Here is a 25,664-nt window from a genome sequence, read left to right as displayed (position 1 = left end):
TTAGGGCTGGGCGATATGGCCTAAAAATCCTATTTATTTTTCAAATTTATGGCTGACTCTCAATTGATTTTATTTTTATAAATGTTTTATCTAAATAAGCTTTGTTGTACATTTTAAAGGTCAAATATACAGCATTTTAAAAAGTCAGCAATAATGAATTCAGGGCTTGTGAAATTATACCTAGGCTAAATATAAGCCTTCTACAACCATAGGACCCACTAATCATTTTATTATTTTATAAAAATAGTTTAACCTGCTTTTTAAAAAAAAATTCTGTTGTTGCAATAATCACTGATCTGGCTATCAAGTCTATGAAAGTACTCTTGGTTAGAATTTTAACCAGAACTTTGCACATTCACTAATAATGACTAACTTATTGTAGGTATTATAGAAAATGATCACAGGTCTCATAAACAATCTCTCAAGAACAAGCCCACAACCTAGTGATTAGCCAGCTAATCTTTATATTTAAACATTAGCCAACTTGGATCTGTATGCTAGCTAACAAAGTAAAACAGTTTTAATAGTTATGAACACACCCTTCTGTCTGTTTCCAACTGTTTGAACAGCATGCTAGCCTGTCCACTTTGTTCAGATGTTCAAATCAAATGGCCTATCTTATTTCTCAGAATGAGAAGAAGTTGCCAATTCCTTATAATTGTGTTTTATGCTTATTGCACATTTGTAAAAGACTAGACGGCTAGTATAACAGTCTTTGGCTAAAATGCTGCCAGTGGTACAACAATGCAGCCCATGACAAACTGAACATAATCCAGAATCATGTTCATTGATACTCCTGTTTTTAGTAGTGTCTGCTCTCTGCAATTTGACGAGTTGAGAAATAGGGTATCTTTAGAAAGGTTCAATTGCAAACAATTTGCAACTTGGGATTTTTTTCCCTTCTCCCAAATAATAATTGTTGTCAAGATAAGGCTTCACAGTACCGTTGTAAAGCAACATCATGGTTGCACCTTTCCCCTCAAGGTTACTCTGATGTCCAAAAGATTTCAAATCAACATTTCTTTATGAAACTTAAGTTTCATATATTTGAAAATATCTACATTCCTCAGTCCAAAATTGCTTTTTAATTTTGTCATGGAAATACATGTATTTATTATTACCAAGTCATTTAAAGTTTCTATACTTTTAGTTTTCCATGTGGATCAATTAATCGGTGAATTCTGAAAAGCTATCGAAGGATGGGTTTGTGTTTTTAGGGAGTGATATTGGTTCTTGTCTAAACAGTTACATTTTCTTCCATATTGTTATAGTTTTCTAAACTATAAAGTTGTTAATGTTCTTAGCTGTATCCTTTAAAATAGACACGTAAAAAGATTTTGCAGATGAGAATGAGCATCTTCAATATGGTACCCATTGTTCCTCTTTAGTGAATTTTTAACTAAATCCCTGGGTGGCGAGTTGATACAATTTCAAGTCTGGAAGGTTAAAACCACCTTCAGACTTAGGAAGATGTAAAACTTTCCTTTTTATTCTGAGAGTAATTCCTTTTTTTTAAAGAATGTCTTCTGTGGCGTAATTGTTATTATCAAGAATACATATAAAAACATTGGGAGCCATGCCATTCTGAAGAGGTTTATTTTACCTGTAAGATTTATGGGAAGATTGTTCCATTTTAATTAGATCTGCTTTCATATTGTTGAGTAATGGGATAAAGTTATCTTTATATATGTGTTGTTTGTTGTCACTTAAGCATCCTAGCCATCCTTTGTGGTCCTCTTAAAGGATTGCTCTAGATCATGAGTTATTGTTTTTCTTTTTCCTATTGCCTTTGTTTTTTTCCACGTTCATTTTATATCCTGACATTTTAGAGAATAACGAAAAATAATTTTTGCAAAAGAACTTAAGCAGGATTATGATCTTTTACTTTTGAAGAAGGCCAACAACTGCAGTTTTTAAACTCATATAAAGCATACTACTTATTGGCAAACAAACCTGGTAAACATCTCGCAGCCCTCACCATAACAAATACACGCCAAACCAGTTATAATTTTAAAAGATAAAGATACAAATGCGTTAATTAGAAACAACAACACGATTAATGACACATTTTGAAAAGCTTATGATAATCTATATAAATCAGAATTAAACAATAGTTGGACCGATCCTACAGCTTTCTTAAACTCGACAACCCTGAAGTAATTATCAGGAGACACAACATCACAGAAAACAGATCACCCAAGAAGAAATATTAGATGCTGTTAAACACATTTGTGCAGAGAAAAGCACCTGGACTGCTTTCCCATAGAATTCTATTAAACAATTTGGGACAAAGTAGCTCCCCTATTTACACACGTCACTCAATTCAGTGGTTCCTAGTTCAATGTATCAAACAGCTATTTCAATTATATTAAAACCCGGAAAGTTTCCTGCTGATTATAAACCCAGTTTAATAAATTGTGACAATAAAATAATAACAAAACTCATTAGCAATCGAATGCCAAGTCTTACCAGACATGATACATATAAATTAAACAAGGTTTATTAAAAATAGACGCAAACAAATACAAGAACAGGTTTCAGTTTAATACAATACGCTAAAAAAACAAGATATATAGATTTATCAATAATGGCTGTTGATGCCGAAAAGGCTTTTGTCTGTCTTGAATTGCATTTTCTATTCAAAACTTTGGAAGCTTTCAATTTTCCATCTGACATAATACATTTTAGAAAAAAATATTTTCTAAATGTCCTAAAGTAAAAATATACACAAATAATACATTATCTGATGAAATTGCTTTAGAAAGGGGCACAAGGCAGGGATGTCCCCTCTCCCCCCTCCTGTTTGCACTGGCAATTAAACCGCTTGCAGAAATAATTAGACAGGACCCAAACGTAACAGGTATTGGTAAACATGAATATAAACTACACTTATTTGCAGATGATCACCTGATGTACTTTACCAATATTGAAAACTCAGTACACCCCCATGCTACAAATGACTAATTTCAATGACGGGTATTCATACCAACATTTATGCTTTTAGAATATATTCATGTCTTTACAGTGTTACATGTTTGTTTCTAGGGCACAACATGTCCTTCTATATTAGCAATAATTCATATAGCCCCAATATAGGCTCTATCCCAATCAATTTAAACAATCTTATTCTCTGGGGTTCCTACATTTTATGTGTTGCTCCTAACTTTTTAGTGATACCAAATATTTTTTTGTAATTAATTTAGAGCCCTCTCTATTACAATGAAATCATATCAGTGTGTTTGTGTCCATATGACCTGATTTGTGTTCGATCAAACCTCCAAATGCAAATAGCGAGTTAGTGATCTCTCGTGTGTGTGTGTGTGTGTGTGTGTGTGTGTGTGTGTGTGTGTGTGTGTGTGGGTGTGTGTGTGTGTGTGTGTGTGTGTGTGTGTGTGTGTGTGTGTGTGTGTGTGTGTGTGAATGCGATTCAAATTAATTGAATGAGTTAAATATATCACCCAGCCCTAATTTCAGTACACCCACAACAGGTCATTTGATGCTACTATCAGTTCCGAGTCTGACTGAAGTAACGAACAAGAAGTGTCTGTATGCCGTAGTTTAGATATGAGTAGGTCGGAGAGCAGGACCTCTTCTCAGTGCAGAGCCGGCTCAGATGACACTAACTCCCCATGGCACTGACCCAGAGAGGGTGAGCTTGAGAGGCTGGTGGAGAGGGAGGGATGAAGGGAGAGGGAGCGTCTCCGTGGTTGTCATATTTGAGGCCAGGCCGCTGAAAGCAGAGCTCAGTGATGCTGCTGCTCACACTGGTTGTGTTTGCGGTTCTGCTTCCTTCACTCTCGTTCTCTCTCTGATCCAACATATCTCTCCTATCCACCCATGCTCTCTCTCTCTCTCGCTCGCTCTCGGTTTCTCTCTCTCGCTCTCGCACTGAATGAGTCACACAGAACAGTTCCTCATGGTGCCAACGCAAACATTAACATTGCAACTAGGATTGTATCTGAGCAATAATTACAGACTGCTGTCCGTTTTGTGAAAATCTGGACAGAACAGACTGGACACGCCAATGGAACATCTGGCAGAGGCAGGGCATAGAGCAGGGGTGTTAAACGGATGCCCATTATTATTTATATACAGGTTCTACATAGTTTAAATTTGGTTTGAGTCATTTTAAAGTATACCGAGTTCATTTTTCTCCCCCTAGAAAATATTTAATATATATTACATTTTTTGAGTCAAACCTGGCCTGCGGGGCCATATGTTTGACCACCTGGAGTGAAGGGACTTGGAGTGAAGGGACTTGGAGTGAAGGGACTGTTGTTGTCGCCTGTGTTGTGTAGGCTATGTCTGTTCTGTCTCATTTCTAACTTTTGTATTTGAGGTTAAGATTTCACATGTATGAGAAATATATCTCCTCGTGTTGAATTGTACCAATGGGTGCCTCACTATAAAATGTCATTTTCTTACCTTTTCAAGCAGTTGATTTGACTGTGATGCACATCTCAAACAGTCTTTTTGAGTCTTGGTTAGTAGGCTAACGTGAATAAAGTAGGCTAAAGTTAATGGCTGAAGAAGCACCAGACCAACTGTCAGGAACAGAATTGGCCACCACCTTTGGCCTCAGTCCACCTCTGGTCTCCTGGCCGCCGTCAAACACAAGTGTCCTTCTGTTCTCTCTCTCTACTCTACAGCCACTGTTAAACTGCTGCTGCTGCCTGCCAGGCTGGCTGGGGTTTACATCTAAATATAGGCTAACTACCCTGTTGGTGCTAGGGGGCTGGGGTATGGTGCTAGGGGGCTGGGGTATGGTGCTAGGGGGCTGGGGTATGGTGCTAGGGGGCTGGGGTATGGTACTAGGGGGCTGGGGTATGGTGCTAGGGGGCTGGGGTATGGTGCTGGGTTTATCAGGCTGGGACTAGGAAAGGGGGTATTTTTTTATTTAACCTTTATTTAACTAGGCAAGTCAATTAAGAACAAATTCTTATTTACAATGACAGCCTACCCCGGACGACGCTGGGCCAATTGTGCGCCGCCGTATGGGACTCCCAATCACGGCCGGTTGTGATACAGCCTGGAATTGAACCAGGGTTTGTAGTGATGCCTCTAGCACTGAGATGCAGTGCCACTCGGGAGCCCTACAGCTGGGGTATATTTGATTGTTATTATTATGTCGTTGCCATTTATCCTTACAATTCTTCCAAGTAATACTGCTGTTGTTGACTACTTTTGGCCAGACTTGACTAGCCCCATAGTCTCAGCAGGGTAGTTTTCAGGAACGTCCCAGAGATAATGGTATTACACAACCCTGATATTTGACAGGGACGCAGTGCAGAGTGACTTCACTCTGTTTAAAGGTCCCGAACAGTTATTCTGATTTCCATGTAAAATAACCTTTTTGTGACTAAAATATTACTATTTTTGGGGGGTGGATAGAAATGCTACATTTTAGAAAGTACTTTTTCTCTCATGGCTAACTACCAGCAAGTTTGGGAAGACATGCTGAGTGGGCGGGGAGCTTATATTCATGAGCTCACCTTGACTGACAGCTCTTTGAAATGCCTATGTCTTGGATGCGGTGAGCAGTGTTACAGTAAAATCATCTCAAGCAAATTACACAGCAAGTCCAACAACAATCGAAATTGCATCAATGATGTCAATTATTTTATTCATCTCCCATTTGGCATGTCTTTTGTAATCAAGTTCTCAGCATCGTTGACAAAATGTGTTGACATGACAACTGTGGCGGAGTTTTGGCCGACCTTTCCCCCCCACTTTATCGATGTAGAACCAACAGTAATTTTTCATACTTTAGTCCTCATGCTTTGATCTGGATTCATCCAAATATCATAACATTTCATGAAAAACACGATTTAGACTGTTTGTGGTGGTGGGGGGTACATACAGTGCCTTCGGAAAGTATTCAGACCCCCTTACTTTTTTCACATTTTGTTACGGTACAGCCTTATTCTAAAATGTATTGCATTGATTAGGCGGGGGGGGGGGGGGGGGGGGACACACAAGTCTACACACTATACCCCATAATGACAAAGTAAAAATCGTTTTTTAGAATTTTTTGCAAATGTATTATAGAAAAACTTAAATGACATTTACATGACCCTTTACTCAGTACTTTGTAATCGCTGCCAAAGGTGCTTCAACAGTCTCGATTCTTCTTGCGTATGACGCTACAAGTTTGGCACAGCTATTTTCAGGTCTCTCCAGAGATGTTAGATCGGGTTCAAGTCCAGGCTCTGGCTGGGCCACTCAAGTACATTCTGAGACTTGTCCTGAAGCCACTCCTGCGTTGTCTTGGCCGTGTGCTTAGGATCGTTGTCCTGTTGGAAGGTGAACCTTTGCCTCAGTCTGAGGTCCTAACCTGCTCCAGAGCGCTCTTCATCAAGGATCTCTCTGTACATTGCTCCATTCATCTTTCCCTCGATCCTGACTAGTCTCCCAGTCCCTGTCACTGAAAAACATCCCCACAGCATGATGCTGCCACCAATATGCTTCACCGTAGGGATGGTATTGGCCAGGTGATGAGTCGGTGCCTGGGTTCCTCCAGACGTGATGCCATGAAGGCATGATTTGGTGGAGTGCTGCAGAGATGTTTGTCCTTCTGGAAGGTTCTCCCATCTTCACAGAGGACTCTTCTTGAACTACACTGTTGGTTAAGGGCTTGTAAGTAAGCATTTCACAGTAAAGTCTACACTTGTTGTATTTGGAGCATGTGACAAATAAAGTTTGATTTGATTTGACCTCTGGAGCTCTGTCAGAGTGACCATCGGGTTCTTGGTCACCTCCCTGCCCAAGGCCCTTCTCCCCTGAATGCTCAGTTTGGCTGGGCGGCCAGCTCTCGGAAGAGTCTAGGTGGTTCCAAATTTCTTCTATTTAAGATTGATGGAGGCCACTGTGATCTTGGGGAACTTCAATGCTGCAGAAATGTTTTGGTACCCTTCCCCAGATCTGTGCCTCAACACAATCCTGTCTCGGAGCTCTACGGACAATTCCGTCGACCTCATGGCTTGGTTTTTGCTCTGACAACTGTGGGACCTTATATTAACAGGTGTGTGCCTTTCCAAATCATGTACAATCAATTGAATTTACCACCGGTGGACTCCAATCAAGTTGTAGAAACATATCAAGGATGATCAATGGAAACAGGATGCACCTGAGCTCAATTTCGAGTCTCATAGCAAAGGGTCTGAATACTTATGTAAATAAGGTATTTTTTATTTAATAAATTTTAGACTAAGGCAGTAACGCAACAAAATGTGGAAAAAGTGAAGGGGTCTGAATTCTTTCCGATTGCACTGTAACTCTAGTCCTGCAGGTAATGCAGTCAATCTGTTATTACCAAATAAAGCCATCTTCTGTATACCACCACTACTTTGTCACAACACAACTGATTGGCTCAACAAATTAACTTTTAACAAGGCACACGTGCTAATTGAAATGCATTCCAGGTAACTACCTCATGAAGCTGGTTGAGAGAATGCCAAGAGTGTGCAAAGCTGTCATCAAGGCAAAGGGTGGCTACTTTGAAGAATCAAAAATATAGAATATATTTTGATTTGTTTAACACTTCTTTGTTTACTACGTGATTCCATGTGTTATTTCACAGTTTTGATGTCTTCACTATTATTCTACAATGTAGAATATAGTAAAAAAAACGTTTAAAAAAACCTTGAATGAGTAGCTGTCCAAACTTTTGACTGGTACTGTGTATAACATTAAAATGAAAGGTATTGACCTGGCCTGTGTCCCATAATATGCCTGTATTCCATACAGAACCAAGCTAATGATGACTAGCCATCTTTTAAATAGGCCCTTGTGTTCTTACGTTGATTTGGATACTTCAACAACACTGCATACATAGCCTACTCCTTACATTCACTGTAATTTTAGAAAAATCGTTGAATTTAGATTACTACATTTGTGCTGTGAAGGACTTGTTACTAGCAGACCACTGTAATAGAATAGTATTTGTGCTGTGAAGGACTTGTTAATAGCAGACCACTGTAATAGACTAGTATTTGTGCTGTGAAGGACGTGTTACTAGCAGACCACTGTAATAGACTAGTATTTGTGCTGTGATGGACTTGTTACTAGCAGACCACTGTAATAGACTATTAATATTTTTTGCATACATCCTTCACTGTTTAACGGTCCACACCTCTGTAGTAGTATGCAGCAAAGGCAGTATAAAACCAGTCTGTGTGGACTAGGGGAAGGACTTCAGGACCGGTCTGTGTGGACTACGGGAAGCACTTCAGAACCGGTCTGTGTGGACTAGGGGAAGGACATCAGGACCGGTCTGTGTGGACTAGGGGAAGGACATCAGGACCGGTCTGTGTGGACCAGGGGAAGGACATCAGGACCGGTCTGTGTGGACTAGGGGAAGGACTTCAGGACCGGTCTGTGTGGACCAGGGGAAGGACATCAGGACCGGTCTGTGTGGACTAGGGGAAGGACACAAGGACCGGTCTGTGTGGACTAGGGGAAGGACATCAGGACCGGTCTGTGTGGACTAGGGGAAGGACATCAGGACCGGTCTGTGTGGACTAGGGGAAGGACATCAGGACCGGTCTGTGTGGACCAGGGGAAGGACATCAGGACCGGTCTGTGTGGACTAGGGGAAGGACATCAGGACCGGTCTGTGTGGACCAGGGGAAGGACTTCAGGACCGGTCTGTGTGGACCAGGGGAAGGACTTCAGGACCGGTCTGTGTGGACTAGGGGAAGGACATCAGGACCGGTCTGTGTGGACTAGGGGAAGGACATCAGGACCGGTCTGTGTGGACTAGGGGAAGGACATCAGGACCGGTCTGTGTGGACTAGGGGAAGGACATCAGGACCGGTCTGTGTGGACTAGGGGAAGGACTTCAGGACCGGTCTGTGTGGACCAGGGGAAGGACATCAGGACCGGTCTGTGTGGACTAGGGGAAGGACTTCAGGACCGGTCTGTGTGGACCAGGGGAAGGACTTCAGGACCGGTCTGTGTGGACTAGGGGAAGGACTTCAGGACCGGTCTGTGTGGACCAGGGGAAGGACATCAGGACCGGTCTGTGTGGACTAGGGGAAGGACATCAGGACCGGTCTGTGTGGACTAGGGGAAGGACTTCAGGACCGGTCTGTGTGGACTAGGGGAAGGACATCAGGACCGGTCTGTGTGGACCAGGGGAAGGACATCAGGACCGGTCTGTGTGGACTAGGGGAAGGACATCAGGACCGGTCTGTGTGGACTAGGGGAAGGACTTCAGGACCGGTCTGTGGACTAGGGGAGGCACATCCCAAATCTTACACAAGCACACAGTTATGATGTGTCAACAACCACAAACCCACCCACGAGTCTGGACTGCGACGCACGTAGCGCATGCACACACACACACACACACACACACACACACACAGGTCTTCTGACAGAGAGGCGGGCTGGTTGGCAAGCTGCTTCGGAGTTGGAATAACACATTCTCCTGAAATGTTTAGACCATGCGACGCTGTTGTTGCACCCACTCCCTAATGCCTTATTTTAGAGTGTGTGTGAACAGTCTGGTGTTGAATGGAACGAGCTGCTGCCTGCTTTCCAGAACAACTGGACCCACAAGTGATTGTTTATTTGTGCTCTCCAGGTGCAGATTGACTAATTATTTCACTGTCAAGGTCTTCTTCCAAGATATGTGGTTATGTTGTTTATATGAAGTCTTTAGTGAGAGACTGAAACAGTCTATGCTGTTTGAAATCTATATTTAGTGGTTGAATTAATTCCTGCACATTGGATTTTCCTCACACTGTCATACTTTAGTCTGTCAGGGTAATTGACAGCTTTTGGCCCCAAAAATTACAATGACAAGTCGATAGATAAAATTGACGCTGGCCAAATCGATCGTGAGAAGAAAAAAAAAATCCAATTACAAAATATTAGTTGATGGAAATACATTTGACCATCATGCTTATCGGTCAATAGGTTAATTTGCATAATTTATTGGAATTCAATTGTGTGTAATTTCGTTAGTCATGTACACTATATATACATAAGTATGTGGACACCCCTTCAAGTTAGTGGATTTGGCTATTTCAGCCATGCCCGTTGCTGACCAGTGTATAAAATCGAGCACACAGCCATGCAATCTCCATAGACAAACCTAGGCAGTAGCAGGGCCTTACTTTAGAGCCCAGTGACTTTCAACGTGGCACTGTCATAGGACGCCACCTTTCCAACAAGTCAGTTTGTCAAATGTCTGCCCTGCTAGAGCTGCCCTGGTCAACTTTAAGTGCTGTTATTGTGAAGTGGAAATGTCTGGGAACAACAACGGCTTAGCTGCGAAGTGGTAGGCCACACAAGCTCACAGAATGGGACCGCTGAAGCTCGTAGCTTGTAAAAATCGTCTGTCCTCAGTTGCAACACTTACTACCCAGTTCCAACTGCCTCTGGAAGCAACGTTAGCACAAGAACTGTTCGTCTGGAGCTTCATGAAATGGGTTTTCATGGCCGAGCAGCCGGACACAAGCCAAAGATCACCATGAGCAATGCCAAGCTTCGGCTGGAGTGGTGTCAAGCTAGCCACCTTTGGACTCTGGAGCAGTGGACACGTGTTCTCTGGAGTGACGAATCACACTTCACCATCTGGAAGTCCGGCGGATGAATCTGGGTTTGGCGGATGCCAGGAGAACGCTACCTGCCCCAATCCATAGTGCCAACTGTAAAGTTTGGTGGAGGAGGAATAATGGTCTGGGGCAGTTTTTCATAGTTCGGGCTAGGCCCCTTAGTTCCAGTGAAGGGAAATCTTAACGCTACAGCATACAATGACGTTCCAGACGATTCTGTGCTTCTAACTTTGTGGCAACAGTTTGGGGAAGGCCCTTTCCTGTTTCAGTATGACAATGCACCTGTGCACAAAGCGAGTTCCGTACAGAAATGGTTTGTCGAGATCAGTGTGGAAGAACTTGTTGGAACATTGCTGCGGGGACTTGCTTCCATTCAGCCACGAGCATTAGTGAAGTCAGGCACTGATGTTGGGCGATTAGTCCTGGCTTGCAGTCTGTATTCCAATTCATCCCAAAGGTGTTCGATGGGGTTGAGGTCATGGCTCTGTCCAGGCCAGTCAAGTACTAATGGAAACCCTGGTCTGTATGCATCCAGCAGCATAAACCAACTCAGTTTGTATAGGTAGGCAACAGTAATGGACAGTCCCTTTCCTCTCTGTCTGTCTGTGTGCACTGCATCCTCCCCCAGCTGTGGGCTATATTTGGAGCCATGCAGTGGACTGAGCAGAGCCGGAAGTCCTGGTTGATGTTAGTTTTTGTGTGATGTGATTGCAATGATTCATACATAGGAAGCACAGAACTGCCTAATTTTAGTATGTGGGTCGTTCCATGTCATTTCAGCAAGCCATGAAGCGCGGTGGATGTTATATGAAGCGCGGTGGATGTTATATGAAGCGCGGTGGGTGTTGTGTGAAGCGCGGTGGGTGTTGTGTGAAGCACGGTGGGTGTTGTGTGAAGTGCGGTGGCTGTTGTTTGAAGCGCGGTGGCTGTTGTGATTGCATCCTATGGAGCGCAGAAATGGCTCCTTCACTAGTGGTGTTCCAGCTTCTCACTGATGACTCATTGACGAAGGCTAACTGTATCTCTCGCCCTAGTAGGCTTCATATTGCTTGAAAAATGGAAAACCCTGTGAAATTGGTACTTTTTCTAACAGATTGGTCAGATAATTGTCTGTCTTTTCTGTTTACTGTCTTGTTCGCCAAAAGGTTTTTGTCTGCGGTCATCCTCTACTTTTGTACACTCCACTTAGCCTAATACTTTTGGCGACTTCAACGCAGCAAGCGTATAACAGGCAATCACTGTTCTTATTCCTGGCACTATTACAGCAAAATTGCACTCAAAGCCTAGGCCTAGAATAATCACAAACCTTCCCTTTGACAGTGTGCTCTATAGCATGTAGCCTAATACTGAGGCCTAAGCCCTTTGTAGAATGTACCAACAAAAACAAAAAACAGCACATCTTTATTAGAGCCCGACCAGTATTATCGGCCGATTATTAAGCTTTTTACCAATGTATGGTGTTTTAATCCACCGAAAAGGACCACTTTAAAATGTTGAGAGAACCTCAAACTGTTCTTCATCAAATTTTGGCTTCATGTTTGTATTTCATTGTTTGTCCTGAAGAGGGCACTCTTTACGTGTCTTTTTGTTGTTGTTGTAACTTAACCTTTTGTTTAGGCTATAAGGCTACAGCAAGACTGTACATTGTATAACCCTACACACCAACACATGTCGGAGAGGAGAGTGAACTAACTGTTACTGCTTCTATGGTGAGTACTGAGTGCAAAATGCACACTGATCATATACTATTACGTGAAGTGTCATGGTAGGGTTTTGGTTGTCATGACAAACAATGAATTCTATGCCCAAAGGTCAAGCAAGTGCTGTGCTAAGAACATGCAACTCTGTGGTAACTTTACAGCCCGTAAGTGAAACAGGGGGGAAATCTGGTGTGTAATATTTGCTTTTTTTGCGACGGGTGTTCCTCAAGCTCTGCCATTCAAATGTTTTCAGAGACAATTATATATATATAGAGAGATTTTTAAACATAGCAGGTCATAAAGTAGCACTTGATAGTTCCGTTTTGATGTTTGGGTTGTCACCTTGTCAGGGACGTGAAGTTTCCTTCCGTAGGAAGGCGGTGGGCCGGGTGATTTGGTTGAGCCTTCTTGAGTGAGTGACGTCAATCTGAGCCCTTACCGAAACACAAAACGTGGCGGACAATTTCTTGTCACGTCAGATCAGATACCAGTAGTAGCCACCAACTTCAATGACAGTCAACATAACATTTTAAATACGAATCTGACATTCCCGCACCCCAATAACATTGTCCCTGAGGAGTGCTTGCTAGCTAGCTACAGTGTCTGATTCATATCAGATTATTATTTTTTTTTTATAAAACAGCCCAGCTAGCTAGCGAAAAGCTAAAGGATCCCAGATAGCAAAGAATATTTACTAAGGCAACACTTCGCAAGCGGCAGCGCCGTGCCAGCTGCAAATTTTGTGATTTAGATGTTTTTCCTTTTAAATGACAACTAGCAGAATTGAGTGGCTAAAGCCCTACAGTCGATGAAAACACAGGACACATTTTCAGTTTATTGGTATTTAGCTATGTCGTTGTTTTCCCGCTGGCTAGCATTAGGCAGCTGTCTTCAGATCCTAGGCAATTTTTTGGGGCTGGAATCAGTTTCAGTTTATCCTCCTTTCACTAGAGTAACTGTTTGTCCGTTGAAACATATAGTGTTTGTGGGGCTCTTAAATGTTATGTGTTGCTTACATTAACGTTCTTTCCTCAAATTTGAGAAATCAGCTGAGGATCGTTTTATAGGGCTATTTTAAAGCAACTAGGTCTCAGTCTCACGTCACTATTAGACGTTTAAAAAAAAGTAAAACGCTTGAAATGAAATGTATGCATTCACTACTGTAAGTCGCTCTGGATAAGAGTATCTGCTAAATGACAAAAATTTAAAATGTCATCCATGTTTCTCAAACGTCAAATTTGCAAAAGTAAAGTTCAGGCATTAACTAAGGTTTGGGGTCGGCTTAAAACAAAAATCTTAAACAACCTTTGGAATCGGAAAGTGGATGCTTACGCCCGTCCGCCATCCCCGTCCACAACGCCCTAGCAACGCCCATCCCCGTCCACAACGCCCTAGCAACGCCCATCCCCATCCACAACGCCCTAGCAACGCCCGTCCACAACGCCCTAGCAACGCCCATCCCCATCCACAACGCCCTAGCAACGCCCGTCCACAACGCCCTTGCAACGCCCATCCCCATCCACAACGCCCTAGCAACGCCCGTCCACAACGCCCTAGCAACGCCCATCCCCATCCACAACGCCCTAGCAACGCCCGTCCACAACGCCCTAGCAACGCCCATCCCCATCCACAACGCCCTAGCAACGCCCGTCCACAACGCCCTAGCAACGCCTATCCCCATCCACAACGCCCTAGCAACGCCCGTCCACAACGCCCTAGCAACGCCCATCCCCATCCACAACGCCCAAGCAACGCCCGTCCACAACGCCCTAGCAACGCCCATCCCCATCCACAATGCCCTAGCAACGCCCGTCCACAACGCCCTAGCAACGCCCATCCGCGATCCCTGTCCACAACGCCCATCCGCGATCCCAGTCCACAACGCCCTAGTAAATCAAAACCTACTTAGAAGGTAACAGCGCTCACTGTTGCCCCCTAGTAGCAGGTTTCCACATCTCTCAACGTCCTCAGAACATGGATGGACATCGAACACTGACTTGTATCATGGGTGACCTGGCTGGTTTTAAGCACAGTCAATACAAAAAACTTTTAGTTTTCTATAATGATAAAAAATATTGCTTATCTGTGAATATTCCACTCTAAAATCGGTATCGGATACAAAAATCCCATATCTGTCAGGCACTAATCTTGATGCTCTATAGCCCAGCTCTGTCATCGATGGATGCCTAGGCTAGTTAATTCTCTCTCTTTGTCGGTCTTAGATTGAAAGAGATTTTAATACCCAGCATACTGAAGTGTGAGAAACAGTCATTAATTTGACTGGAAGCCAGAGGGAGAGCGTGGGAGAGGGAGAGAGGATGATGAAATGAGAGGGAGGGAGAGCTAGAGATGGGAGAGAAGAGTGAGACAGTGTGAGAGAGACAGACAGTCAGGGAATTTGAGACAATCAGGTAGTGTCAGACAGACCAGGGGAGACATACAGACCGAGAGAGAGAGAGAGACATACAGACCGAGAGAGAGAGAGACATACAGACCGGGAGAGACATACAGACCGGGAGAGACATACAGAGAGAGCGAGAGACATACAGAGAGAGCGAGAGACATACAGAGAGAGCGAGAGACATACAGAGAGACATACAAAGAGAGCGAGAGACATACAAAGAGAGCGAGAGACATACAGAGACATACAAAGAGAGCGAGAGACATACAGAGACATACAAAGAGAGCGAGAGACATACAGAGACATACAAAGAGAGCGAGAGACATACAGAGACATACAAAGAGAGCGAGAGACATACAGAGACATACAAAGAGAGCGAGAGACATACAAAGAGAGCGAGAGACATACACAGAGAGAGCGAGAGACATACAGAGAGATATACAAAGAGAGCGAGAGACTCCTGCAACTTGAATGTCATCATGGTATCTGATTGCTCTCTGCCCAAATAATGTGACTCCATTCGAATAATGCATTTTTTTCCTCTCAGAAGATTACACCAATCCTTTTAGAGGTGAAGTGATGGTGATTTGACATCCTGTCTGCGTCCCAAATCACGTTTTTATTAGTCGCGTGTACGGGATACACATGGTATACATCATCCAATGAAATGTTTACTTCCAGGTTCCTTCTCAACAATGCAACAACAATAAGAAATAATACAAGATAAAGTAAATAGCTCTGTAGAATACAATAAACATTTCAATATAATACAGGAAGACACAATTTCCAGTCTCAATATTTCCATGTGTTTTGGTGAAGGGGGGGATGGGGGCAGTGAATAAACTGAGCAGTATAATAAGTCTGGTAGTAGTGTGTGGGTGTGTGCTAAGTTGTGGAGAATCAGAGCAGGTGGTCAGTCCAGTTCAAGTGTTCAGCAGTCTGATGGCTTGTAGATACCAACAGGCTCAGAGACCATTTCTATCATACCTTATGCTCCGATACCGTCTGCTCGACGTTAAGGGAGAGAACAGCTTGTGGCTGGGCTGTGTGGGGTCCTTGATGATGCTGTGGGCCTTCCCTAGGCACCGTTTCAAGTAAATGTCCTGGATGGGTGGGAGCATGGTCCCAGTGATGTACTGTGCCATCTTCACCACCCGCTGGAGGGCCTTGAGGTCATGGACAGAGAAATTCCCGTACCAGACTGTGATGCAACCGGTCAGGACGCTCTCGATGGTGCAGCGGTAGTATTTGGAGAGGACCCGGGTCGTCATGACAAATTTATTCAGCCGCCTTAGCAAGTAGACAGTGGTGGTGTTGTAAGACAGGGCCCCTGTTGTTAAGTCAGCCTGTGGTCTGGCTGTCAGGAAGTCCAGGATCCAGTTGCGGAGGTTGGTGTCCAAACCCACGGATCTGAGTTTGGTGTCAAGCTTGGAGGGAACAATAGTGTTGAATGCTGAACTAAAAGTTAATGAACAGCTTTCTCAACATAGGTGTTCCTCTTGTCCAGATGTTTCATCCATGTGAATAGCGATGGAAAATGGCATCTTCCATGGATCTATTAGAGCGCTGGCAAATTGGAGTGGGTATAGCGTGCCTGGCATGCTGGCCTTGATGTGGTCCATAACCAGCCTCTCTAAGGCACTTCATGATGACCGAGGTGAGCGCGACGCAGCAATAGTTAGTTGGGTATGTCACCTTGTTTTTTTTTCTTGGGGACTGGTGGTCTCCTTTTTAAAGTAGGTGGGGACTACAGCCTGGGACAGAGTCAGGTTGAAGGTGTCTGAGAAGACGTCCGCCAGCTGGTCAGCACACACTCTGAGGATGTGGCCTGGTATGCCATCTGGGCTGGCTGGTCAGCACACACTCTGAGGACGTGGCCTGGTATGCCATCTGGGCTGGCTGGTCAGCACACACTCTGAGGACGTGGCCTGGTATGCCATCTGGGCTGGCTGGTCAGTACACACTCTGAGGATGTGGCCTGGTATGCCATCTGGGCCGGCAGCTTTGTGAGTATTCACTCTTGAGTTTTTTTTTTTGTTTCTTCCCGTCAGCCTCGGAGAATGTTTGGTCATCCGGAGCAACGAGAGTCTCTGCCTGTATGACTCGGGATTGTCTGCCTCGAAATGCTCGTCTGGGAGGGAGGCTTCGGCGGCCACCACGTAGCTGGTTTTACCTTTTTTTGTCTGTAGCCCTTGCCACATGCAATGCGTGTTTTGAGTTGTCAAACATCAATTAAAGTTTGAGTCTTGTGAATTGTCTTTCTGCGTCCCTAATGGATTTGCAGAGCTCGTACCTGCTTGCCTTGTGCACGACACAGAGTCATCGGGGTTCTTTCCGATGATGTTGAATGCTGCAGTATGGGCTCTCAGCATTGTACGGATATCTCCGTTCGTCCAGGGTTTTTGGTTGGAATATGACCGCATTGTTGTTGTGGGTACAACATCAACACATTTCCTAATGAAGCCTGTGACTGACGATATATATTCCTCAGTATTGACCGGTGAGTCCTGGGTGGAAGACTCATCCAGCATATTCCTATCATTATTCTCAGAACAGTCCTGCAGCAGTGAGTCTGTCTGTCTCTGTCCAGCGCCTCACTGTTCACTGTGTTAGTGGCTCCTTATTGAGTTGCTGCTTGTAGGAGGGGAGTAGGAACAGGGAGACGTGATCTGATTGGCTTAAGTGGCGGTGGGGGGGATGGCTTTGTACGCAAATGGTACCCTATTCCCTACATAGTGCCCTACTTTTGACCAGGACTCACACACCTATAGGGCTCTGATCAAAAGTAGGGCACTATATAGGGAATAGTGTGCGGTTTGAGACGTTACCAAGACCTAACTGTGAGTGACACAATACATTTCTATCCTCTGAACATTATGTAACTAACGTTGCACCCTCCTGAACTGGCCCTGGTGTTGCAGCTTGGCCCTCGGAGAGGTGAGGGGGCGTAGGGGGGAGGGGTTGAGGGGCGTAGGAGGGGAGTTTGACTGGAAGTGTTGAGGGGCGGTTGACTGGGTGTGTGAGTGTGGGTGGACTGACCGCAGCTCTTGCTCCAGGGGGAGGAGGGGAGGAAAGGAGGGAGAGGAATGCTGCCTTGTATAGGCTGGTTCTACCGGGTCAGACTGACTGACTTACAGAGAGAGAGAGAGAGAGAGAGAGAGAGAGAGAGAGAGAGAGAGAGAGAGAGAGGAGAGAGAGAGAGAGAGAGAGAGAGAGAGAGAGAGAGAGAGAGAGAGAGAGAGAGAGAGAGAGAGAGAGAGAGAGATATGGGGGGGGGGGAAGACCGAACAAGTGGGAGAGAGCGTGCTCGGTAGAGCGTCTACAGCTCGGCTATGTGTGACTAATGTCACTGGTTATTTTCTGATCAGTGGTTCAGTCTGTCAGACCAGGGTCAACAACAGCTACTCCACTACTCTGCTAACTTCATAACATGGGTTGTGTGCTACCTTCATGACATGGGTTGTGTGCTACCTTCATGACATGGGTTGTGTGCTACCTTCATGACATGGGTTGTGTGCTACCTTCATGACATGGGTTGTGTGCTACCTTCATGACATGGGTTGTGTGCTACCTTCATAACATGGGTTGTGTGCTACCTTCATAACATGGGTTGTTTTTCGGTTGCAGGAAAGCAGCTATGTGCGTTCATATATCATCATTCATTAGTATTTCTCTCTGCTCTGTTTTTCCCAGAGTGCTATACTTCTGCTCTATAATGAGGTTGAGTTATTCATTGATTTTAACCATTTCACCTACGTTTTATATTGAAAGGCAAGTGTTTGTTTTTTTTGCTTTCTATAGAGCGATATGGGGCGGGCAACGAAATAAATAAATGCTAAAAATTATACCGAAATTAGCGTAGTTTTCATCAGATGACAACAGAAGTGCAACGCTATTTGGCTAGCAGCCACACATAGGTAAATTAGCATACAATGAAAGAGCAAGGTATTTTTTTACAAAGATGATGCACGGCCATCAGATTTCTTATGTTTACCACAGACAAATGTAGCCAGCTACATTTGCTAATGTTTTGCTGAAGTTACTGGTGGATTTTGAACTTGCTAAAACTGCTAGAGAAAAGTAACCATCGCCATTTTCCCGCTGCCATCAGTCAGAGCGCTGTCTGCTGATCGAATGCCTGTTCATGAATGTGGGACTTTTGATTGGTCTGAAAACCACAGCAAAGATTTCTCATCTGAGTGGAGAAGTGTAACTGAAGTACAAAATTAGTCTGATTCTTTGCAGAAATTACAGTAAGATGTATTTTAGATCTGCGTTTACAAAAACACAGCAAGATATTTCTTCTGTGTTTTTTAATAAAAAATGTTCTGCGTGGAAAAAAACGGAGAATTGTGCTTTACCGCGACGGCTGTATAGGCTAGGCTATAATCTACCTCAGTGTTTACACTCCTCTAGGTTCCCCCTCCAGTCTCCCAGTCCAACAGCAGTGTGAAGAAGCAGAGGAGTCCAGGCGTTTTCAGTAGCTGTTTCTTTACTCTTAATGTTTTAACGTCTCTCCTCTGTTTCCCCCTCCAGTCTCCCAGTCCAACAGCAGTGTAAAGAAGCAGAGGAGTCCAGGCATCTTCAGTACGTTCTTCTGTTGCTTTAGGAACTACAATGTGGAGCCTCCTGCCTCCAACAACACAACCACCTCCCTGCCTCCAGCCCCAGAGGAGAACGGGACACAACCAAAGGTACACACACTAGGACAAGTCTCACTCACTCACACACACACACACACACACACACACACAATATTGCAGATAAACAATGAAAAAGAGAAGTGTCTTTAAAGAACTCCAGAAAATCTGTTTCAACATTGACTGTTGTTTCCATGTTTGTGACGCTCTCTCGCTCTCTCGCTCTGTCTGTCTGTCTGTCTGTCTGTCTGTCTGTCTGTCTGTCTGTCTGTCTGTCTGTCTGTCTGTCTGTCTGTCTGTCTGTCTGTCTGTCTGTCTGTCTGTCTGTCTGTCTGTCGCGCACTCTGTCAGTCTGTCACTCTGTCTGTCTGTCTGTCACTCTGTCTGTCTGTCTGTCACTCTGTCTGTCTGTCTGTCTGTCTGTCTGTCTGTCTGTCTGTCACTGTGTCTGTCTGTCTGTCACTGTGTCTGTCTGTCTGTCACTGTGTCTGTCTGTCTGTCTCACTGTGTCTGTCTGTCTGTCTCACTGTGTCTGTCTGTCTGTCTCACTGTGTCTGTCTGTCTGTCTCTCTCTCACTGTCTCTCACTGTCTCTCTCTCTCACTGTCTCTCTCTCTCTCACTGTCTCTCACTGTCTCTCTCTCTGTGTCTAGTTTGACCAGGTCGAGGTTATTCCTATCCCTAGTGTATGTATCACTATTTATCTTTCCTTCTGCATGTGGCCGCTCAGTCCTTAAGTGGCTGAATCCTAACTTAAGATCCGTGATCCTAACACTGACTAATGACTACCATGTAAATCATTAAGTCACTCATTGCTGTCCATTGAGATAAAAGTGAAAATGTGACTTATAGGCATGGATCTCAAGGGTAAGATTTGGCTCTGTATCTGCTCTGAATGTCTTGACTCTAGGTAGGGCTGCACGATTAATCACATTTTTATCAAAATTGCGATATTAAGCTGCAAATGTGCCAAAAAAAATGTGGGTTAGCCCCTAATGCTAATCGCTAGCTAAATCCACTGAGATGGGACAAATCTTGCTAGTAAACTTTTGCTCTGCTACAGGCCAGTACCAGTGGTGTGGAATATCGGCATTGTTTGTGCAACAGCTTGTTCTTAATCTGAGAGGAAAAGGCAAATATTCAAAAAAAATCGTTGTCTGAATGTACCTATCTAATTAGGGTCCCATGGTGAAACACTGACCAACACTTTGGTTCCTACTCTGTCACAACCATTCTCCTCCCTTCTGTTGTCATGCCAACAAAACTGCATTCCAAATGCCCATTGTATTCCAACCGTAACATTAGAACCATCATTCTATTTCTATTCTAAGTGTTTTGATCTCAAATTGCAATATTTTGGTACACAAATCGCAATTAGATTTTTGTTGGGGGAGCTGAAGTCCTCTTATCTGAATTTATCATGGTGGTGGGTTTAATTTGTAGGTGTTCGTAAGCAATCAAACCGTGTTCAAGCTTATTGCATCTCCTGCATGAATGATACAAGTGGTTTGGTTGCATTTGAAAAAACGTCCTAACACTAACTGCCAGCCTGACCAATCTAGTGTGATCTATCTTCCTGGATTGCTTCTAAACCCAGTTAGAGGCGTGTTGTTTCTACTACTTCACTTTAATTGCTTTAACGAATTGTGTCTTCATTTGGTTCAACGACAGACAACGTAATAATCTGTTGGGACCAGAATGAGACGCTCTCTAGGTAACCAAACTAACTGAACCTCCTAGACAGCCTGCCCATCAATTATGTAGAAAGTCAACTGGCAGCCAGACCGCCTTACTAGAAGAAGCCACTATGGCCTCTTGCATAAGTTTTGACAAGGAACAGTAAATGTAGCTGTAGGGGCGACATGTTTGCCTCGCTGTAAGGCACATTGCTGAAGAAAATTGTCATTAAATCATTCTGTCTGATTACAATGAGGTTTATGCTACATTTTGCACTTAATACATTTTATAGACTGCTCAAAAGAATAAAGGGAACACTAAAAATAACACATCCTAGATCTGAATGAATGAAATAATCTTATAAAATACTTTTTTCTTTACATAGTTGAATGTGCTGACAACAAAATCACACAAAAATAATCAATGGAAATCCAATTTATCAACCCATGGAGGTCTGGATTTGGAGTCACACTCAAAATTAAAGTGGAAAACCACACTACAGGCTGATCCAACTTTGATGTAATGTCCTTAAAACAAGTCAAAATGAGGCTCAGTAGTGTGTGTGGCCTCCACGTGCCTGTATGACCTCCCTACAACGCCTGGGCATGCTCCTGATGAGGTGGCGGATGGTCTCCTGAGGGATCTCCTCCCAGACCTGGACTAAAGCATCCGCCAACTCCTGGACAGTCTGTGGTGCAACGTGGTGTTGGTGGATGGAGCGAGACATGATGTCCCAGATGTGCTCAATTGGATTCAGGTCTGGGGAACGGGCGGGCCAATCCATAGCATCAATGCCTTCCTCTTTCAGGAACTGCTGACACACTCCAGCCACATGAGGTCTAGCATTGTTTTGCATTAGGAGGAACCCAGGGCCAACCGCACCAGCATATGGTCTCACAAGGGGTCTGAGGATCTCATCTCGGTACCTAATGGCAGTCAGGCTACCTCTGGCGAGCACATGGAGGGCTGTGCGGCCTCCCAAAGAAATGCCACCCCACACCATGACTGACCCACCACCAAACCGGTCATGCCGGAGGATGTTGTTGTCACGTCTGTCACATGTGCTCAGTGTGAACCTGCTTTAATCTGTGAAGAGGACAGGGCGCCAGTGGCGAATTTGCCAATCTTGGTGTTCTCTGCTAAATGCCAAACGTCCTGCACGGTATTGGGCTGTAAGCACAACCCCCACCTGTGGACGTCGGGCCCTCATACCACCCTCATGGAGTCTGTTTCTGACTGTTTGAGCAGACGCATGCACATTTGTGGCCTGCTGGTGGTCATTTTGCAGGGCTCTGGCAGGGCTCCTCCTGCTCCTCCTTGCACAAAGGCGGAGGTAGTGGTCCTGCTGCTGGGTTGTTGCCCTCCTACGGCCTCCTCCACGTCTCCTGATGTACTGGCCTGTCTCCTGGTAGCGCCTCCATGCTCTGGACACTACGCTGACAGACACAGCAAACCTTCTTGCCACAGCTCGCATTGATGTGCCATCCTGGATGAGCTGCACTACCTGAGCCACTTGTGTGGGTTGTAGACTCCGTCTCATGCTACCACTAGAGTGAAAGCACCGCCAGCATTCAAAAGTGACCAAAACATCAGCCAGGAAGCATAGGAACTGAGAAGTGGTCTGTGGTCACCACCTGCAGAACCACTCCTTTATTGGGGGTGTCTTGCTAATTGCCTATAATTTCCACCTGTTTTCTATTCCATTTGCACAACAGCATGTGAAATGTATTGTCAATCAGTGTTGCTTCCTAAGTGGACAGTTTGATTTCACAGAAGTGTGATTGACTTGGAGTTACGTTGTGTTGTTTAAGTGTTCCATTTATTTTTTTGAGCAGTGTATATTGAAACTTTATTTAACTAGGCAAGTCAGTTAAGAACAAATTGTTATTTTACAATGACGGCCTACCCCGACCAAACCCTCCCCTAACCCGGACGACGCTGGGCCAAACCCTCCCCTAACCCGGACGACGCTGGGCCAAACCCTCCCCTAACCCGGACGACGCTGGGCCAAACCCTCCCCTAACCCGGACGACGCTGGGGCAATTGTGCGTCGCCCTATGGGACTCCTGGTCACGGCCGGTTGTGATACAGCCCGGGATCGAACCAGGATGTGTAGTGACACCTCTAGCACTGAGATGCAGTGCCTTAGACTGCTGCGCCACTCATAGTGCACAAGCAATGCACTATGTAAAAAAATTATAATAATACTTTTCCCTTATTGTCTTACATTTACTCTGTGAGAGCTTCAATTCCATTGGTTCTTGTAGTCTACGGCTACATCTCAAACGGCACCCTATTCCCTACATAGTGCACTACTTTTGATTAGAGCCCTATGCACTACATAGGGAATAGGGTGCTATTCGGGATACATTCATAGATTCTGCTCTCATGGAAAGTAGGATGTGATTGATCCCATTTAGCTAATGAGGGTATTAGAGAAGAGCTCGTTATCTAGCCAGTAAGATAAACACTGGCTAGATCACCTACCACAGTCTGTGTCTGGACCATGACACCCAAGGCCTAAGCCCATTAAACATAGACTCCGCATTGGCCTCGAGTCAGGGAACAGAGGGTACTAGTTGCCGTAGTCACTGTGTGTATTATCGTCTCCTATTGCTGAGTCTACCCTTTTTTAATGGAGTAGGTTAGATCTGCTGCATGTCCGTCTTTCACTAGCACCGTCATGGAGGGCATCCATTTTCCATAGCACTTCAGGTCCATGTAGAAAATGTTGCAGTTAGTGACATTGATCTGGTGTTAATATAGTCTGTGTTCCTGAGAAGGACAGATGGTGATTTCCTGGAAAATAGTCCTGTCTGGTTGTGTCCCAAATGGCACCCTATTCTCTATAAAGTATACAGCTTTTGACAAGAGCCCACTTTTAACCCTGGTTAAAAGTAGTGCACTGTATCTGGAATGTGAAACAATAACCAAAAAAAAGAGAGAAATGGAACGCAGGCTCGGTCTGTACTGGTTGACCGCAACATGACCTGTTACTGTCTGTCAGAATGTGTGAAAGATGTTAACTTTAATCTCTTCAGATTAGACAGAAATCTGGATGGATTAAACACACTATATATTACACTGGGTTAGTGTTGAGAGGGAAGGACAGAGATGATGGGATTCCTGTTCTGAGATGATGCCGGACAGGGATGGGTAGCTTCAGTCCTTCGGAGTGTCTGTTGGTTCTGTCTGATGTAGACCCGATCTGTTCAGAAGAGAGAACCAGCAGACCGTTCCAGCACAGTGTTAGCTAGTGTTCATGTTTCTCTCCCTTAATCTTTCTTCATGGGAAACACCAGACTCACTATTAACACTGGGCTGCTAATCCACCCTGCCTCACACATTTAACTAATGATATCTCAATGTGTTGATTATGCACTCTTTTCTCTCCCTCTCTCCTCTTTCTCTCCTCTCTCATTCTCTCATCTCTCTTTCTCACCTCTTTCTCACCTCTCTCTTTCTCTTCTCTCTCTCACTTTCTCCTCTTTCCCTCCTCTTTCTCTCCTCTTTCTCTCCTCTTTCCCTCCTCTTTCCCCCTCTCTTTCTCTCCTCTCTTTCTCTCCTCTTTCTCTCCTCTCTCTTTCTCTCCTCTTTCTCTCCTCTCTCTTTCTCTCCTCTCTTTCTCTACTCTACCTCCATCTCTCTACCTCCATCTCTCTCTCTCTAACATAAAATATCTTCTCTCTCTCCTTCAGCCTCCAGCCAAATTCCTCCTACCAGAGATGAACATATCAGACTATGGGAAGAAGTGTGTAGTGATCGACTTGGATGAGACATTGGTACACAGCTCATTCAAGGTAAAACAAATAAATACAAATTAAGCCCTGGTAGGCTGGTATTATCAATGTACAGTTTTCATGTCTTATGTTAGATTATTTCTGCAAAACCAATTTTCCTCTGAGACAAAGTTGATTTCGATACTCGGCTCATTCAAGGTAAAAAGCCTTAGCATCTAACTTTATTTAAAAAATATTAACACTACATATTGTGCTCTTGTGTGGCCATGATGTCCGAGCAGAAAAGGGGTTAGAAAAGTGTAGTAACTTTGTTGTAATATGGCTAACAGAGGGTGGTGGCTGTTTCACCATTTTTAATGATTCCTGCTTTAATTCTCCCCTCATCAGCCTTCATAGGCACCCGAGTGGCGCAGCGGTCTAAGGCACTGCATCTCAGTGCTAGAGGCGTCACTACAGACACCCTAGGTTTGATTCCAGGCTGTATCACAACCGGCCGTGATTGGGAGTCCCATAGGGTGGCGCACAATTTGGCCCCAGTGTCGTCTGGGTTTGGCCAGTGTAGGCAGTCATTGTAAATAAAAATGTATTCTTAACTGACTTGCCTGGTTAAATACAAATAAATAGAATGTTGAATGAGGCTTATCTTGCCTTTGTCATAATGTGTAGACTTAACCTACGTAGTGCATAACAGTTTCCTCTTTACTTTCAGTTCCCCTAGATCCACTGCTCTCATTCTGTTCATTGTAATCATGTAGGGCTACACGTACATTAGACCGTGTGTTTGTAAAGTACTTAGTTCTGAGCCATTCATTTTTCGCTTTTTAATAAACAACTAATTGACAGACGTCGGTTCAGTTATTTGAATTCCATTTTGTTAGTTTTTTTCTTCCTGAGAGCTCAGTGCCCGCATTGCAGTGTTTCTCTAGAGATTGATCAGATACAACC

The 25,664-nt window shown here is 44.3% G+C and overlaps 1 protein-coding gene across 2 annotated transcripts in view; it reads left to right on the top strand.

Annotated features, from left to right (window-relative positions):
• The window catches only part of LOC106569810 (CTD small phosphatase-like protein), a 50,617-nt gene that overhangs the window by 9,174 nt on the left and 15,779 nt on the right, over nucleotides 1–25,664 (top strand). The window contains exons 2-4 of one of the 2 annotated variants that reach the window (XM_014141440.2): nucleotides 19,200–19,357; nucleotides 19,956–19,988; nucleotides 24,678–24,779. In XM_014141440.2, coding sequence (XP_013996915.1) covers nucleotides 19,200–19,357; nucleotides 19,956–19,988; nucleotides 24,678–24,779 — 293 coding nt within the window. The remainder of the gene's footprint in view (nucleotides 1–19,199; nucleotides 19,358–19,955; nucleotides 19,989–24,677; nucleotides 24,780–25,664) is intronic. The other variant, XM_014141441.3, reaches the window with a different exon arrangement.

The sequence above is a fragment of the Salmo salar genome, chromosome 14, assembly GCF_965601325.2.
Source record: "Salmo salar chromosome 14, fSalSal1, whole genome shotgun sequence".
NCBI lineage: Eukaryota > Metazoa > Chordata > Actinopteri > Salmoniformes > Salmonidae > Salmo > Salmo salar.
Note: the sequence above shows the minus strand (reverse complement) of the source record. Positions and strands in the feature narration are given on the sequence as shown.